General features: G+C 38.6%; 1 protein-coding gene across 3 annotated transcripts in view; it reads right to left on the minus strand.

Moving 5' to 3' along the window:
* Positions 1-2,277: 2,277 nt before the first annotated feature.
* The window catches only part of FES (FES proto-oncogene, tyrosine kinase), a 117,871-nt gene continuing 100,833 nt past the window's right edge, over positions 2,278-19,315 (minus strand). For all 3 annotated transcript variants that reach the window (XM_072402757.1, XM_072402756.1, XM_072402758.1), the window contains 4 exons: positions 14,695-14,818; positions 11,031-11,188; positions 7,154-7,276; positions 2,278-4,038 (listed from right to left, as the gene is read on the minus strand). In XM_072402757.1, coding sequence (XP_072258858.1) covers positions 3,896-4,038; positions 7,154-7,276; positions 11,031-11,188; positions 14,695-14,818 — 548 coding nt within the window. In that variant the 3' untranslated portion in view covers positions 2,278-3,895. The remainder of the gene's footprint in view (positions 4,039-7,153; positions 7,277-11,030; positions 11,189-14,694; positions 14,819-19,315) is intronic.

The following is a 19,315-nucleotide window of genomic DNA, read 5'->3' on the forward strand; positions in this document are numbered from 1 at the left end:
CTCTGCTGTATTCTGCATGCGAGCTGTGAAATATTCATCCCAATATTCATCTTCTACCAGATAAGGCAAACATAAAGTATATCTCCCATGTAAACTATTTTTTAGAATTAATGGTACATCACCTGCCCAAAAGTAAATTCTATTTATTTTCCTATGAGCGGACTCGTCTCTGATTGGTAGCTGGCACAGTAACCGTCTCTGCCGGTGAATTATGATAATGGACGGTATAGAATGTTCTCACTCATCCCATTCAGTAGAGCAGAACAGAATGTTCTTAAACATAATAAATATGGTCCTCCCGTGGTAACTATTGTGATCGTTCTATAAAGCGGAGAGCCTGGCGCAAGAAACACCCAGTATTTTCTAAAAAAAATCTGTGACAAAGCTTTGTATTGCCAGCATTTCCACCATTAAATGGGATTCCTGAGAGGTAGACCGTTATCGGTAGTTGCAGCACCATTCAGTCTAAAAAATAAGTGTAGCTTAGGAGCATGCAGAATAATGCTGCAAACCACTAGAACTAAGAGAGCAGATCATAAAGTGGGACTCCACAAGATGTGTGTGAACCTACAAACTCACAGAGAAAAATGACCTACTAATGACTTCTTCACTCATAACCTCCTCACACGCACGGCTCCAAGACTTTTCTAGAGCTGCCCGACTCTCTGGAATGGTGTTCCTCATCCTTTTCAGCTTGGTCTACTTTCTGCTCATTTAAAAGAGCACTTACAACCAAACTTTCCTAACCGTCTTCTTCTGTCCCTTAAACTTTCACTTCTTCCCACCACTCCATATCTCCCCTCCTATTGTGTGCTACTTCCCCCACTTAGATTGTAAGCTCTTCAGGGCAGGGTCCTCTCCTCCTGTGTCACTGTCTATATCTGTCTGTCATTTGCAACCCCGATTTAATGTACAGCGCTGCGTAATATGTTGGCGCTATAGAAATGCTATATAAAACAGAACAAAAAACTCTCATAGTATTTTTTGGTATTCTGTATACTCCCTACTTCCTGTTTGGATAACACAACATGTATAAGGAAATTTCCTCTTCATAGATGACATTAGACGAAATCCTAATAGAGGTTCTTTTTTCAAAGGCCTCCTTTAAAGTACAGGACCTGATTTATTAAAGCTCTCCAAGACCGAGGAAGATTCACTTTCATCAGTAAAGCTGGGTGATCCAGCAAACCTGAAAAAGATCTGGTCTACGATTGAAAACATTTGCAAACAAATAGCAAACGACTTTTGAGAAATCCATTCCAGGTTTGCTGGATCACCCAGGTTCACTGATAAAAGTGTATTTTCTGCAGCCTTTGAGAGCTTTAATAAATCAGGATGACAGTACCATAAAAACAGAGCTACTGCATATATAAAAATAGAAATCCAATCCTAACATATACCATGGTACCTACTTTTAACTAAAAAAAAAAACTGGCACAATATGCAGGTGTCACTGCTAACATTCAAAACTTAAGAGTGTCAACATTCAAAAAATAAGAGTGTCAATACAGTGAATATCAATGAATACACCCATGGTGTGTCATTTTGAAAACTTTTATTTAAAACAGGGAAAACATTAAAATCACATGGGTCAGTCTTTAGTTTTTACCTTTTTAGAGGTGTTTTGTACTTTTGAGTCGGTATGATGACTCCTAAATATTGCATATTGTTGGGCACCAACAGATGGCGCCAAGGTGTCCTGGTGCAAAGTGTGTAACAAACTATGGGCCTGATTATTTAGAGCTCTCCAAGACTGGAGAAGTTAAATCATCGTTGGAGAATCTGGGTAATCCAGGAAACCTGGAAACGATATGACTAAGGATTGCAAACATTTGACATCTAATAGCAAATGAGCTTGAGGAAACCCAGGTTTGATGGATCACCCAGGTTCTCCCATGATAGTCTATTTTCTCCAGTCTTTGGGAACTTTATTAAACCAGGACCAATGTCATTAATGTTTACACAATCAGGCCCATGACACTGACCCAATCCAAAACAGATCCAAAATGTGTCTGTGATAAAAACTACTGTTTCTTTCATGATAGTAAAGCTCTGCTAAACTGGAGAAAATAGACAAAATCAGGCCCCATGTCTTAGATGGCATAGGAAGTTTGTTATATACTATAAATAAGGACAAAGCACCATCCACTGGTGTGACCCAAGTATAAACCTGAATTCTTTTTCTAACAGCATTCTTGGTTTTTACTCAAGTATATACAATACCCATGTTTATTTATAAATAAGCCAACTACAATATAAAAACAACAAGAAAATGTGTAAATATCAATTATTATTTATTAGAAATCAGTCAGATAACATTTTAAGCAAAAAAGACAATTATCCTTTCCCATGTGTAGATGCCAAGTTTAACATTTTCAACCAACACATTTGTATAATTGTATTTTCATATAAAAATGTAAAAGGCTTTCCATTTGTAAATAATAATCCTGATGCAGGATGCAACAATTTTTAATATTTGAAGGGTGTGGATATAGGGATGTAACCGGTATTTATGAGCAAAATTATTTATGCCAAAAGTTTCAGTGAAATCCATGCTGGGTAATGAGGACGGAAAACTAATACAATTTTTACTGTTTTGGGGGGTTGCAGTACTGTGAATACATTGAGCTGTAAAGATTATTTCATCAAAGGTTTATCTGAGAAATCATGAACAAGAAGGCGGCACCAATTGCCATATCACATTGCATGTAAATGATTAAATGCAGCCATGCACTCTGAGATCCGTACATGCAATGCAGTAATTGGGGCAGTTAGGGGTTTTTGTGTTTTTTAAGACTAATTAATTACAGCAACCTCATACAGACTAAATTATATTCATTTTTTATTATAATTTATTGTATGATTGACAAACCTGCCCATGTCTGTGGCTCCCCATTCCAGTTTACTAACATGGTCTTGGTAGGTTATTTGGATTTTCTCAAGACAGTCCATGGAATGCTGGTACATTAAAGTGTCACTAAATTCATCAACAAAATCAATTAAATTTGTTTTATGTCTTAATGATACATTTCATCTTTCTATTGTTCTAAAAACATGCAATAAATTAGCCCTCAAAACCTATTTTATCCTTTGCAGAGAACTGCAAATCCTGTGGCTACAACTCATGCTCCATTCGGAATGTCTTTATTTGTAGCCACCCTGTTGTGCTGCAGAGAGTTCAGACTACAACTGTAAACACCTGTATCCATGATACACAATGCAAGAAATAATGATATATATATATATATATATATATATTTATATATATATATGAGGACACTTATATATTATATATATATATAGGAGGCAGCACTTTGTGAAATTCACCTGAGCACCTCTGATAACTTTGGGTATAGAAGTCCAGGTGGGACACGTGCAACTGGCAAACATGGTGGCGTAGCTATACCCATACAATCGACTCTGTAACCTAAATGGCTATCTACGGGAGCTTGTGGATGGTTTAAGACAAAATGAGGTCCTGAGCAAATAGATAGTGGGGGTCCAAAAATGCACAGCATTCCAGTTCCCACCCTTCTGCCATATTGTCTAATGGAGCACTAGGCAATTGCCCAGTTTGCCTTACCCTAGAACCGGCCCTGTGTATGAATAAGGTACTGTAATGACACTGGCACAGGTTGGCACAGAATACTCTGACTTGCATATTGCTCATTAATCAGCCTTGGTTTGGTATGATGGAATAGAAATGTCTGTTGGAGTTTGTTGAATAAGTAATGTGAGCGCGTTGTACTATCTGCCAGTTGCTGTTCCATTGATAATTACATTACATCCCCTGGGTCCGATCAACACGTGCATCACACAGATAGTACGATGATAAATAAGACCCTCCTTGGGCTCCTGGCCTGGAAGGCAGAACATATATTAAAATCAGCGGGGGTTATCGATGTCTTTTTCGGATACAGATGAGTTCCTGGTGCACAGTGCTGAAATTTGGACGTTTCCTGGGGTCGTATTCCCAGCAGCGCAGCATCAGTTGATAAATATCCTCGGGGCAATTGTCTGGAGCTGGCAGACGGCTTCCTGCAATTAGAAGAACAAATCTTATCATATCCATAAATTCCAGCCTTTGGTGCCATCTATTACAAGTGTCAGTATGTCACAGTGACAGTATCTGCGATGGGAGGCATAGTCGTCTCCTAATTTATTCTACGCTAATGTGTTTGTATTCCTGACACAATGGTAGAAGACCAATCCTGAATAATTTAGGAGGTTCTGCATTGCTCAGATTACTTGACTTAAATATTGCACATTTTAAGCTGAAACTTGAGTAAGAAGATATTTCTAATATTCTATCCCTATTTAATATACAGCGCTGCATAATATGTTGGCGCTATATAAATCCTGTTCATTATTATTATTAATAATAATAATAATAATAATAATAATAACAATAATAATAATAACACACCAAAATATCTACACGTCTTTCTTGCTCCAAATATCAAAAGTAATTAGGAGTTTATTTAAAAACAAGTGAATATGATACTCACTGAAACATTCCTTGGTGGAGAATCAATTTCTGCCATTGAAAGACATGGACGTAAAAGATTCTCCACCAATGTTTCAGTGATTGTCAGATTTTCTGTTTTATAAATAGAGTCCTTGGAGATCCTATGCTTATCAAATAAAGCCGGCATATTCAACATTTCCTTCCTTCTTTACCTCCAGTGATATTTTTGTCCATGTGGTTGAAACATATTACAGTTTTATATATATATATATATATATATTATATATATATATATATATATACAGTAGTGACAAATTGAACTTAAAGTGGCCAAAGTAACCATGTGCAAGAAAAGGACACCCAGGAATAGTCCAAGCAAATTTGTCTTGCTTGGACTGTTTATTTTATTTAGCAAGGCAGTAAACACACACAGAGTTTAATGAAGGGGGACTTTATATCTAAGTCCACAGCATTAAATAAACAAGAAAAAAAAATGTCTGCTCATCTGATGCAGTAACTATTTTCGGGTCAGTTCCTTACTATCAGGGTTTCCTGTAAAGTGTTCCCAATCAAACAGCACATGTACTTTTTTGCATTCTTTCAGTAGTCAGCCTTTCACCCAGCAGCAGGCTCTGGCATTGATGAAGACGGCCAGTACAGGACTCAGATTTGTTTTGCTGAAAATGATGTTTCATGAACAAGCACTGTACACACAGTGCTGTTCTATGGTGAGGGGATGGGGAAGATTAGTACCGGTAAGTGCTAAATTGCTATGATCTCCTCCATGCATATACAGGAAAGTAAAGCAATCATGCTTGCTCAGTCATTCTTTAATCTGCGGGGTGGATTGATGATCAAAATCAGAAACCACTGTACACGTGTGTGCTTGTAGGTTTAGTAGGTTCACATAAAAAAAGGCCGGATATAATAAAAATAATTAGTAAGGTCTGGGTAAGGTGAACCTAAAGCTACGTTCACACAGCAGACTATTCTCGTTCGATAATCGCCTCAGGGCTACTATCGTATGAGAATTTGTACAGTGCTCGTCTGATGTCATTTATGGATCCGTCCTGGCGGATCCACAAATGATGAACGATCTTAATACAAGTAAAGGTGGAGAAAGCACAGCGGGGTGCCGCTCCATCGTTCTACCTCCTCACCTCTTCATAGAACAGAAGTGCGATGTATATACAGCGCTCGTTCATGCATCTTTCAGTCATTGCATGAAAGATCCTTTCCAATGACAATTATTGAGTGTGTGTGCACATAGCCTTAAGCTACGTACACACTTCCAATTATTATCGTTGGTAAACGAACGTCGAACGATCCTGCACGATATCTGCGAACGATCGTATAGCACCGATCCTGTACATACAGATAACGACACGATCGTTCGTAGATATTGTACACACAATAGATGCGATCGTTTGAACGATACAGGAAGTTACGTGCACCACAGGAACGTTCGTTCATCACGCATGCTCAGACCATGGACGATCAACGATCGTACACACGAACGATGGTCAACGATCGTCGTCCAATCCGATCCGCCGGTCCGGTCGTTCATTTCCAATGACTTTCCTCGTTCGTCGACGTCGTTGGTTACTTTTTTTACGAACGATTTTTGCCCAATTGATCGTTCGTCGTTCGTTCGTCGTTCATTTTGAACGATAAAAATTGGAAGTGTGTACGCAGCTTAAGACTTGAGCTTTATCACACCCAAAACTCCACAAAACTTCTGATCACAACCCAAAAAATGTATCTTCTTTACAAAGATGCATAACAAATCTAAAACTGTTTGACCTGAAACAGATGAGAAACCAAAGTAATACATATGTGATACATATGTATATGTAGTGATATATATATATATATATATATATATATATATAAAATATATATGTGTGTGTGTGTGTACACTGTACACTGTACACTGTATATAGATGAAAAACCAAGGGGATGCACAGATCATCCGCAATCATTCAAGCCAAAGCCAGTGACATATATATATATATATATATATATATATATATATATATATATATACACACAAACATTATATATATACACATACACTGTGTGTATATTTATATATACATATACATAAACATATGTCCAGTACTTCACTCAGATATACATTCTATTCATATATACATGTGTTAAGAATAATTGTTGAAAATTAGTTTAAAAGAAAGAAATTTAAAGAACAATGATATGAAAAGTTCAGTTATCTATAACTATCAAATAATACAGCACAAACAATCTATATCAATCGCCAGTTTGTTCCCTTGAGGTCAGCACTTTCTTTTTTTCTTTCCTACAAAGATTGATTAAATCTTACAGTTGCTTTTAGGAGCTATGAGGTCAGTTCCTCATATTACCTAATTTGTAACATAAGTATGGTTTGGCTTTGTGCTGAGAACTTTGCTGTAATATTATTATTAGTTTTATTGAACAAGTTTTTTATAGCGCCAACATAATATGCAGCACTGTAAATTAAACAGGGGTTGCAAATGACAGACAGATACAGACAGTGACACAAGAGGAGGAGAGGACCTTGCCCAGAAGAGCTTACAATCTAGGAGGTTTCTTGTACAGGTGAGTGCATTACTTTTCTACCTGTGCAGCTTTCAAATGACAAGTTTCACCTCCTTTCTTTCACTGGAATAAATTCAATAAACTTACCCTGTTCTATTGCTTCTCTGGTTTGCTGGTTATTCATACTCGAGTATGGGACGGACCCCAGAGAAAACGCTTCCCAGAGCAGTATACCAAAGCTCCACACATCACTTTCTGAACTGTACCGACCTGAGGGAGAAGATATACAGCACCTGTCAGAGTAATGATCACTAAAAGCTTCCACAATGTACAATTCAGCCTCTGAAGTCTTTTTTACAATATATCTTTTTTTTTTTGAGTTATTAGAAACATCTTTTCTATGGAAACATTTAGGATTGCTGGTCCAAATAAAGGGTTTGTGTATATGTTACAACAGAACTTAAAGAGACCCTGTCACCAAACCATTCATTTTAACAACAATGTGCAATGGACGTATTCTCTGCATGTTATAAACCCGTGAAAGCCTTTCCTGTTTAGAAATGTGAAAGTCCCGAGACTGCTGTGGGTGTCATAATCAGTACTTTAGGTCATCAGCCCCAGCAGATTTAAAGCTCAGTCTATAGCAGGCATGGGCAAACTACATATACGGCCCGTTAGGCTTTTTTATCCAGCCTGCTGAACTCTCTCTCTACTTCAGCAGCTCCGCTGAAGAAAAGAAAGAGTGCAACGGGCCGGATAAAACGGACCGCGGTCTGCAGCTCTGGCCGGTGCCTCCCCTGAGCAGGGTCAGGAGAAGAGTCGCGGATCATGTCCGCTGTTCAAATTCCGCGCTCGGGGAAATAGTCGGAACAACCCACCCACTCTCCAATCGCAGGCTCAGATCTGTGATAGGACAGTGAGCGGTGTTATGCTATCATGATGTCGCATTCAGTGGCGTCATAATGGCATAACCCTGCCCACTCTCCCATCGACCCGGCCCCGTCTGCCAAATTTTAGGTAAGATTGTGGCCCTGGAGTAAAAAAAGTTTGCCCACCCCTGGTCTATAGTATTCCCTTATGAGTCTCCATGTGGCCAGCACAGACATCAATTTGACACTCCCAGAACAGCAGGGGAATGGAAGGTGGAAAGCATTGTACTAGGGAACTGACTAGATAAAGGTATTTTTGCAATTAAAAATATATACATGTAAAATACTTGATTTGGTTGAGCTTTACTTTCATTTTTTGGGTTGGTTACAGGGTCTCCTTACACACCATTTAATCCAGCTACAGTAATGTGAAGAAATAAGTAAATAGACTAATAAAATAAAGGAAATGTTTGAACAGACAAACATTGGATTAAACAGTTCCTACATAGTAAGGTTATATATGGTTAATAATAGATGCAAGACTGTGCTGTGGAAAAAGTAAGTGCACCCTTGGCCTTGGAAAGCGGCATTGTCCCTTTCAACAGTAATTACTTCTTGTAAAGATTTTGTATTATCTCCCCCCAGTCTCTGACATGGTTTTACTATACTTCCATGCAAAATTCTGTCATTTGCATGATGTTTGTGGGCGTGAACACCCTTTTTTAAATCTCTTCACAGCATTTTATTGGCCTTTGGCTCAATTTCTTCTTTCTAAGCCAACGGTTGCCAAGCAGTGGTCCATGAGAAATGTCTGTGGCTCTGGACGGCGCACCCCCACACGGGTCAAAGCTACAGACCATGTCCCCTGTACAGAACAAAGGCTCAGGGAAATGGGCTGATTGTTTCTCTGGCATCATGACGTCACTCAGGGGGAATTTTCTTCTCCTTTGAGTGACACACGACTCCCCATGCATGTGTGGTCCGGACCCTGTAAATTTAGTGGTCCGTGGGTCCGAAAAGGTTGGTGACCACTGTTCTAAGCCATTCCAAATAGAAGGTTCTAGTCACTGACCTCTAGATCTAATTGGTTAAAATTGATAATAGGGGGGTACAACTCCTGATAAAGTGCCCGGCGGCTTTGATAGCTACTTCTATAACCTTGCTACTTCTGATCTTTATTGGAAAGGGGAAGGGGGCACATCTCTTCTGAGAATGGACTAACAAAATTAACGCAGGCACATTGTGGCTTATAGAGGTTATAGCTGGTTTATTTAATCATTATGTAGCTTATGTAGACAACTGGAGTCTTTTTCAATTATGCTGATTTGTAATATTCTATAGAAATGACCCATCTTCTCTTTGATGCTGCTAAATGGAGAGGTCAGCAGTCGCCCCTGTTACTCTTTTTGACAGCAACAATATATTTGAATGTAAGAATAATGATATATTATATTTAAACCTACTAGAAATATGTTATATAGTGGACACGCAGGCTGCTGTTGCATTATTCCCACTCCTTCTTAGATGTCTCTACAGCAGTAATGTGACCATAAGGGTTATAATAACCTAACTACATAAAAGACACCGATGGTAGGACCTAGGAAACTGTGATCCTCCCTGAAATAATGACCCATCTGACTGTTCTTTTTTGTCTGCAGAGCACATGGAGAAAGAGGCACGATGACACCAGCAAAGAAAATAATATAATCTTGATAACAGGCTGTAATGCATTTTGTCTTCCAGAATCATACAGCATACAACAAGAGATAAAAAAAATATAGAGAGCAGCTAAAAACCCTAAAATGTCCTGGAACCTGCAAGAAAAAATAATTAAATTATCATTAATTTTGCATTGGATAAATGAGGGAGTGTTTGAACACTTTATTATTATTATTAATATTGTTATTATTACAGTAGTTATATAGCACCAACATAATATTCAGCGCTTTACAAAGTCCATAATCATGTCACTAGCTGGGACTCACAATGCAAAGGGCCTGATTTATTAAAGTTCTCCATGGCTGGACAAGATACACTTTCATCAGTGAAGCTTGGTGATCTAGCAAACTTGGAATGGATTTCTTGAAAGTCATTTGCTATTTGCTAGCAAATGTTTTCAGTCCTGGACCAGATCTATTCCAGGTTTGCTGGATCACCCAGCTTCACTGCTGAAAGTGTATCGTCTTCAGCCTTGGAGAGCTTTATTAAATCAGACCCAATGTCCCTACCTCGGTCATATGTCTCTAACACAGTCTAATGGCAATTGTTTGGGGAAAGCCAATTTACCTGCAAACTCCTGGCTGACATTTGAACCTGAGTGCTAACCCCTGAGCCACATTAGCCTCTTTAGCTCACATTCTGTCCCAAAAATACTGATGTGTGGTGGTTTCACACAGGCAAGCACTTCATAATAGCAATTTAGGGACATAGATGCTGCAAATGGGCCAATGGGTGGAACACCACCACTCAATGGGCTTCCAACAAATCCTGAAATCTAGAAATGTTGGATGCTGAAAATTCTTAGGGCTGTCATACTCTCACTTGTATCACATTTGTTTTAGAGGCAGACTTTTCTTTATAGTTTTATTTTACTGACAAAATCAGTAAAAGGATCCATTTACACCTGGCCATTGTGATAAGTTGCCTATTACTGCAATGCTGTTAACACATTTATTGGTAATGGCATCTGAACAAAACGATAAAACGCGTAGGCTGCAATGAATGTGCACTGTGATGGAATGCAAACATCACCTAATTTTTCCTACGTTGTAAGTTTATTGGAATGGTTAAGACCACAAGCAACAATGCCTGTCAACAGGTAAAAATATGTGCACTACAGTGCAAAGCATTGCGGTGTAAACAGGCTCTAACTTAGAAGCGTTAAATGGGAAAATACCCCTTTAATGTACTTTCAAGGGGTCTATTTATAAAGCTCTATTGTTTGGAGACTGTATATGGTATATATGGTACTGCCATTGAATAGATTGGGTGATGGTGGCCAAAGCTGTGGGCTTAGGAAGTTTGAAGATATAGGTCGGTCATGTTAATCAACGGCAATTCTTGAGTGGCTTTGCCCTTCAATTTATGTTATCATCTTCCTATAAATCACTGTAAGATCACAACACATGGAAATCGATAGAATAAACTAGTAGTACCATAGTTAAGTGCCTCTGGTGCCGTCCACTTGACTGGAATCTGCTTCATCCCCCCAGTGGATGAATATACTCCATCCGCCTCTTCTCTTGACATGCCAAAGTCACTTATCTTTAGGACATTTTTCTCCGTCACAAGACAGTTACGTGCAGCAAGATCTCTGCCAGGAAAAAAAGGGACATCCACATTGTGTTGTACAGATATGAAATATTTCACTTGTAAGGTAATATACTGACCTACAATTTCCCATTAGCATCAATGCAAACGGAAGAAAATATGGAAAATATGGAGCATTTTCCAACTTATGGAAAATGCAAGTCAATGATAGCATATTAAAACAATTGTTTTGGTATGACAAAGCACTGCAACTAATCCTAATGCAAACCTAAGACTATAAAATAAACAACACAGGACCACTAGTAAAAAGTCAACACAACCAGGTTGGGTTCACTTTGGGAGATTTTTATATTATCTTCCAAGAACATCAGTTGTGATCTCATTGAACTCAACAGAAGAGATTCCAATGATGGTATTTTTTTTTAAATTGGAAGTCCGTTCTAAGGGTGTGAACAGAAAGCAGTCACTACGGTAAAACAAACGGCGAGAGAGAGAGATGGTCGGAGAGATGGTTCCCTCCGACCTGCAAAAGCCCAGATTATTTCACAAAGGAACACCTAATGTTGAGCTGTGGACCATTAATCTTTAAAGGATAAGTTCTGGTTCTCAGTGGCTAAACTTACATACACTCACCGGTCACTTTTTAAGGACGTGCTTATAAACACTAATAGCCAATCCTAAATCATGCCGGTATGGTCAGGATGTTCAATTACTCTTCCACCCAAAAACCGAATAGAAAAGGTGCATCGTCTAAGACCCTTGACTTCTGTTGTATTTATTGACAGCCAGTGGATTAGATGGCCAGGTGCTTTAAATTGCATCTCAGACAGTGAGATTTATCTCGAACACCTATGTAATTGCCCACAAATTCTTGTTACTACCTGCCACCACTTACTAATGAAACCCTTCCATTCATTTCACGGATAACTGGCCTGGGGTAGGGATAGACCCCTGGCGGGCAGTGCACCAGCTACAAAATCTTCCAACACAACAACAACATATTCAGTCAGTAAACAATTCATATTTTGAATAACCCCAAAGAATTCACAATAACAGTAGCAATGAGGTGATATACCACAAATAATGCTGCAGGCTAAAGGGTTAAGTCAGGTGAAGCATTTGTGCAAATTGTATAATTTGTCCTCCCACCCTACCACAATGGGAAAGTCTCTATATGAGGTCATAATGCCCCAGGCTCATAATTGTATTAATATTATTATTATTAGGAGTTTAGGTGAGCCAAGGAATACAGAGATTGTTGGATATGTTTTGGCGTTCCTCCAGGACTAGGCTAATTTTGATTACTGACTTTACCTAAGCACTTCTACCAGTATACTACAATATGTAATGTATACAATCCATTCAGCTTTTATTCCCTCATTTCCTCAAATGGTATAGCTGTTGGTAAAATGCTTGGTTTTGATGGACTAAATGTGAAAGTGTAGGCTGGTGTAAAGTGTAACTGTGGCCTGGCGATGGAAACATTTAGATATTTTCACAAAGTAGTATAAGAAGTTCACAAAATGCCCCCACTGACCTATGAAGCTGCAGGCACTGTGCAACAAATTCATCCTCAAATTTTTTTACTGAAATTGCTCAGGATGTTCTCTCAGCAGCTTCTTTTTTCTATCAATGACTTGCACCTTACTAATGTTGGCAGGTGTTATGGGGGGGAGAGTAGAAGCAGTTTCAGACTTGTGGTTGACTTCAGCATTCTACCGGAGGCTCAACCACGTTCCCAACTGCTTTTAATCAACTGAGTGACTGCTGTTGCGACAAATCACTTATGGCTGCACAGTTGTTTGCCTTCTCTGGAGGAAGAAGTGGACTACAACTGCACCTAACCTCATACAACCACACAACAAAGCAGTCAAATGATATGACTGACACTGACAATTAGCACATAAACTCAATGTTTTTACTTTACATAGAAGCGTAGACAACCGTTTTATATGAAGTAAAAATCTTCTTTTTTTTGCACCCAGAGCCTCCCAGGATATCAACATCACTCATCCCGGGCTCCAGGCATTTTCTTCACTAAGGGGAAAGAGATGCTGATCTCACCCATGAGCAGTGAGATCGGCTCACTTTTATATCCACTTTACAATAGAGGAAGGGAGAAGACCAAAGATGGCAGCACCCAGCGCTTCCTCTGCCCCAGGACGAAAAAGAATTCCAGGACGGCATGGGACCCGATTGAGGAAAGGTTTGCGGATTGAGGGATCTGCGGATTAAGGGTAAGTGTGATTTTTTTTATTTTTCAGTTTAGTTTTACTTTAAGGTGAGCAGAGCCATTGGGCCTGATTTATTAAAGCTCTCCAAAGCTGGAGAAGATACATTTTCCATAATGAAGCTGGGTGATCCAGCAAACCTAGAATGGATTTCTAAAAAGTCATTTGCAATTTGTTAGCAAATGTTTTCAGTCCTGAACCAGATCCATTCCAGGATTGATGGATCACAAAGCTTCATTGATAAAAGTTTATCCTCTCCAGTCTTGGAGAGCTTTAATAAATCAGACCCACTGAGAGAATGATTTCAGCAACTCTGCTATGAATTTTGAGGATAAATTTCTCCATAATGCCTGCAGCTACAGAGGTCATAACAAGTTTTTTTAAAGCTCTCCTACCCTAATACATAAATACTTGAATGTTCATAGCCTGGCCTCGGGTTTATTGGACAGTAAGGTAATAAACATGAACCTTAACATTTTAGGAGTTAAGTATAGCTTAGGATTCATTTACCAAACTTTATCCACTTTTAGGCATCTACAAAGCAAATCCTATCAAATGCAATATGATGGATCACAATATGTGAATGTATTCTTCTGCATACAAGCTGAAAAATAAAATGTCCTGAAAACTTCTTTTGTCTTGGAGCAGCAATTATTACATAGAATATGTGGAAACATTAGAAAGGGAGAAGTTGCATCCATTGGACATGCCTGTTCACATTTTCTTTCTTATAATGAAGCCTTTTTATCAATTTCCTACTGCATTGCTTTTCTTGTAATATGAAGCGGCGGTGACTAAACTGTGTGGTCTCCATTAAGAGGTCTTTTTAATAAAGCAGAGAATCTGACATTGTACAACATTCTTTGATGCAAAATCTTTAAGGTCCATGTGTTTATAACGGAAGTGACTGAAATGTTTCTGAATACCAGATTCACTGCCATTGTTTATCACTTTATTATGTATTTGTATTGTTTCTCTACTTCTCTCAAAGAAAGCAACCGTATATAAAAGTACATTTTATATAGTACATATATCATACAGAAACAATAAAGCAGCTTTTCCATTAGCCATGGGTAGGTATATCTGAATCCATAATTTGCAGATTTGCAGCCACTTTCTCATTTGTTTTGTAATTTCTCTATTCATCCATGCAATTAGATTCCAGACTACACAACCAAAGAGGAAAGCAGAAAAATGTATTGCATATCAGCATGAAATAATGACAGACAAGCGGAAGCCCAGAGGCTGTGACCCATTCTTATAAATATCCAAGTCTGGGTTTGTGAGATACCAAAGCAATATTCCTCCTGGCCAGTACCTGTGAATACAATGTTTACTCTCCAAGTATTCCATCCCAGCAGCAGCATTTTCTGACATTTTGATAAGCTCTTTCGTCTTCAATCTTATTCCTTCATTCCGCAAAAATGTTAGGAAATCACCACCTGCAAGAGATCAGAACGAATACATTTGTATTGTTCTATACGCTGCCTGGCACCTTAGCTTTGATTATGGCACATAATGGTATGCATAACCCTATGCAATGTCACGCCATCCAAAGTTGCATTCATTTTTATCCAAGATCTTATAACTGATGATGGGAGAAACGGACCGCTTTGTAAAGCCTTCTCCAGCACATCCCAAAGATTCTCATTGAGAATAAGATCTGGACTCTGTGGTCGCCAATGCATGTGCAAAAAATTATCTCATCCACCCTGCACTACTCTTTCACAATTGAAGCCCAATGAGTCCTGGTATTGTCGTTTTGGAATATGCCCGTGCCATCAAGGAAGAAAAAAATCATTGGTAGAAAAACTTTGTTTTTCTGAATATTTAAGTAGTCAGCTAACTTTAATATATGGGCAAATAAAACTACTGAACATTTCTTGATCAACTAGGGCAACCCCAGACTATAACACTGCACCCACAGGCTTGGGTTGTTTGCACTTGGCCAGGCAATGTAATTGTACACATATGCACACATCCGGCCTGATTTATTAAAGCTCTCCAAGGCTGGAGAGGATACACTTTCACCAGTGAAGCTGGATAATTCAGCAAACCTGGAATGGACCTGGTCCAGGATACAAAACATTTTCTAGCAAATAGCAAATGACTTTTAAGAAATCTATTCCAGGTTTGCTGGATCACCCAGCTTCACTTACGAAAGTGTATCCTCTCCAGCCTTTAAGAGCTTTAATAGATCAGGACCACTATCTCAGCTATTCTAGAAAAATAATTGACTTCCAATACTATTGGTTAATTCTTTCTTCCCTAAAACTGGCATCATTATGAACTGTGCTAATTGCTTGTTTGTATTTGAAAGAAAAATTGCATTCGACCCCTTATATTAGTGGTTAGTGTAGAACAGACCCTGTATATTGGTAGCCAATGGCAAATTGCTCCCCATCTACCCTGGCCTCCAGTGCAATGGGGAAAATTAGTCATTTTCTGCCCAATAAATGTTTTGGCTATATTACGTGCAGAAAGGTTCTATTTTTTGTCATCTTAGCTCAATTTACTGCAGTCAAAATCCAGTGAGAACCTCATTAGGTCACTAGAAGTGAACTTTCTGTAGTTAGTGCCATACAACTACTTCTATCTCTTTTCTTCTTTTATCAACTTTTGTATTAAAATGACAAGACTGAATCTGATTGGGATTTGTGAGAATCTTGGTAATTATTTTCACATCACACAATCACTAAGTTAGAGACAGTAAGGTGCCAGCAGTAGGTGCGTCTAGCAATTCCTCCCCTAGATTGCCGCAGGGGGTTCACAGATCATCAGCCTGCTGGCAATTTGAGTTTGGGTGAATTATTTCACTACAGCTATGCTTTGATGGGGAAATGAACATCTCATAGCTCTGTATGCATCTTAGTTTTGAATGCAATGTTATTTTATATGTGGCATTTTATTGCATCCTTTTATGTTGTCCATAGTTTTATAAGCTTAGACTACAGAAGTGTATTATGTCTCACCCTTGGCTTGTCAATACACGAGGCATCGAAATCTGAAAGGTAACCAGTTGAGCTAATATACCAATAAATGTGATTAAGTTTCTAAGTAGAATGACCATTGATTTTTTCTGTGTTTGTGATCACTGCACACCTGCTTATGGCAAGGTATAAAGCAAGGTGAAATACATCCCTTGCAAGTAGGTAGAGGTCTGGTTGTGGCAGCATTGTCTTTTGTGATGGGTCAGAACCCTTTAAAACTTTCTGTCTACCATATACAGTGCTCTCAGGGCAAGTATACCTTACCTGTCGCTGAAAGACCTGTATTTGAAAAACCACAACACCTCTGGGTTCTGACTCCTATAACACCACTGTTATGTATATATTTTTTGCCTCCTGGACACCCCTTATCTAAGGATGAAATATAGAAGTCATTGGTTGTGATTAGGGATGAGCAAGAATGCCTCGAAAAATTTCCTCGAAGTTCCGATGGGTTCCGAAGGGAAACCATCAGAAATCACTATAGCCGCGATACTCCTTCTCTCAGAGTGAGTCATGTGGCTTGTGTTTATGAATAAATGCGGGTGTGGGAAAAATCACAGGATTTTTCCCACGCTGCATTTATTCATGAGCAGCCAGTCGTGAGACTCACACTGTGTTTCTGGATAGAGAAACTCTATCTAGGAACACATTGTACAGGGCTGCAACAGCTATCAGGGGAACAGAGCTGCTCTGCTCCCCTGATTGCTGTTGCCGCCCTGTACTTGTAGTATGTGTTCCTGGATAGAGTTTCTCTATCCAGGGACACAGGACTTCTGTGTTCTTGGATAGAGAAACTCTATCCAAGAACACTCACTACTAGTAAAGGGTTGCAAGAGCAAACAGGGGAGCGGACCTGACAGCTCAGCTCCCCTGATTGGTCTTACAGGTCCCAAAAATTCGGTCTCGAAAAAATTCACTAGCTCATCCATAGTAGTGATACTGTGATTGTTTTCAAGAAAAAATGTTTGGCTTATGTGCATCAGATAATAATAACTCCTGAAGAATCAGCTTTATGTCCGTGAAACACGTTGAGTAAAATTTGCAAGATTGGTGTTCATCTATATACAAATGTGAGTTGAAGATTGTACTAGGATCTCAATTGGAACGACCTATGTGGATATACTAAGAAGATTAGCATTAACACTTATACATGGAATGTATTTTACTGTATTGTACTGCAATTCTTCTGATATTAATGCAAGTTTTTGTTTTATGTTTTTAAAGTTATAAACAATAAACTATTCAACATTTTAATTTTAACTTTATTCTTTGATTGTCTGTATTAAGCACCTAAGAAATCCTCACACTACTTTTAAATTTGGATTTATATGTACATAAGAAGGATGTGGTGCTACTCAAATGCTCTCCCAATAAACTATTCTATTGTTTTTAATGAACACAAGATTGTTTTGGTCATTACTTTAAGGATATATGTATATTTGGTCTTCTTGTTAAATATATGGGATGTGGCACTATTATGGCTAACGGGGCAGAATAACCTTAATAAGGGATAAAGCAAGTTAAAGACCAACTTAACCAAAAACAAGGCAAGAAGGCAAATTCCATTAGCAGATAATATCAGGTACTAAATTGATAAATAAGTGAATATGAGCAGTGTATAGAAGCAAGGACAGAATATATGTTTCATGAGCCAAGTGTACTTGCGCACTACACAACATTCAATTTCTTCTCATCTTTATATTCACCAGTTGGCAGTGTCAGTAGGATGTGACCATTTAACAACTAAAGTAAGAAGAACAATAGATGCCAGATACATTTTCCAACATCACTGTATTTTGCTGCAAAACTACTAATGTCCCTTCGAGGGAGGATAATAGATGGCAAGTACTTGAAAGACCTCAAGCTAACAAAAATTCATTCAAGGCCCTGGCTGTGTGTATTGGTGCATAGCTACACCCCATCCCTGCTACACAGTGGGGGTTTGAATCTTAAAATTACAGTTGCAAAGGCAACATGGTTGGCTCAGTGGTTAGCACTCTGGCCTTTGCAGGGCTCGGTCACAGGTTTGAATCTTCACCAGGACCCTATCTGCATGGAGTTTGTAAGTTCTCCCATAGTGTGTGGGTTTCCTGCAGGTAGGAGTACTGCAGGTTTCTCCCACATCCCACAAAACATGCAGTTAGGTTAAATAATTGTCCTTCAAAAAAATTGTCCTTAGACTATAATATTGACATTTGACTATGATAGGGACAGTTAGCGATATGACTATGGACTTTGTAAAGCACTGTGTAATATGTCAGTGCTATATAATCACTTCATAATAATCATAGGAAAAAAACACTAATCAACAGTTTAAGAGTTTGCCCTATTACATTTTGGGTTCAGTTGGGCTTCCAATCGTATGACCATATGCATGGTGTAACCAAAACCTACAAAGAATCAGCAGTTGGTCAGCTGGTGCACATAATCCATTCTACTATTGCACGGCTATTTTTTATATTCCAAAAACAAATCTGAAATATACCTACATGATACCTTTGGGATTTTAATAAAGCCTTTAATAACTCCAAAGGGTTACCAGACTACAAAGATTGACATTTAAGAATGCTTACTTGCAGTGCTCTTGCATTGGGCCTGATTTATTAAAGCTCTCTAACGCTGGAAAGGATACACTTTCATCGTGAAGCGAACCTGGAATGGATTTCTTTAAAGTCATTTGCCAGGAAATGTTTTGAATCCTGCACCAGATCCATTCCAGGTTTGCTGGATCACCCAGCTTCACTGATGAAAGTGTATCCTCTCCAGCCTTGGGGAGCTTTAATAAATCAGGTCCACAGTGTAACGTGTTTTGATCTGCAAGAAGTCATTAGGAACTAATAGGTGTATTCATAAAAAAAAGAATCTGACATTCACAAAACATTTTTTGGTTCAGAATCTTCCAGGTGTATATGTTTGTAATGGCAGTGATTGCACCAGAGAATGTTTGAT

This window comes from Pyxicephalus adspersus, chromosome 2 (genome assembly GCF_032062135.1).
Source record: "Pyxicephalus adspersus chromosome 2, UCB_Pads_2.0, whole genome shotgun sequence".
NCBI classification, from domain to species: Eukaryota; Metazoa; Chordata; class Amphibia; order Anura; family Pyxicephalidae; genus Pyxicephalus; species Pyxicephalus adspersus.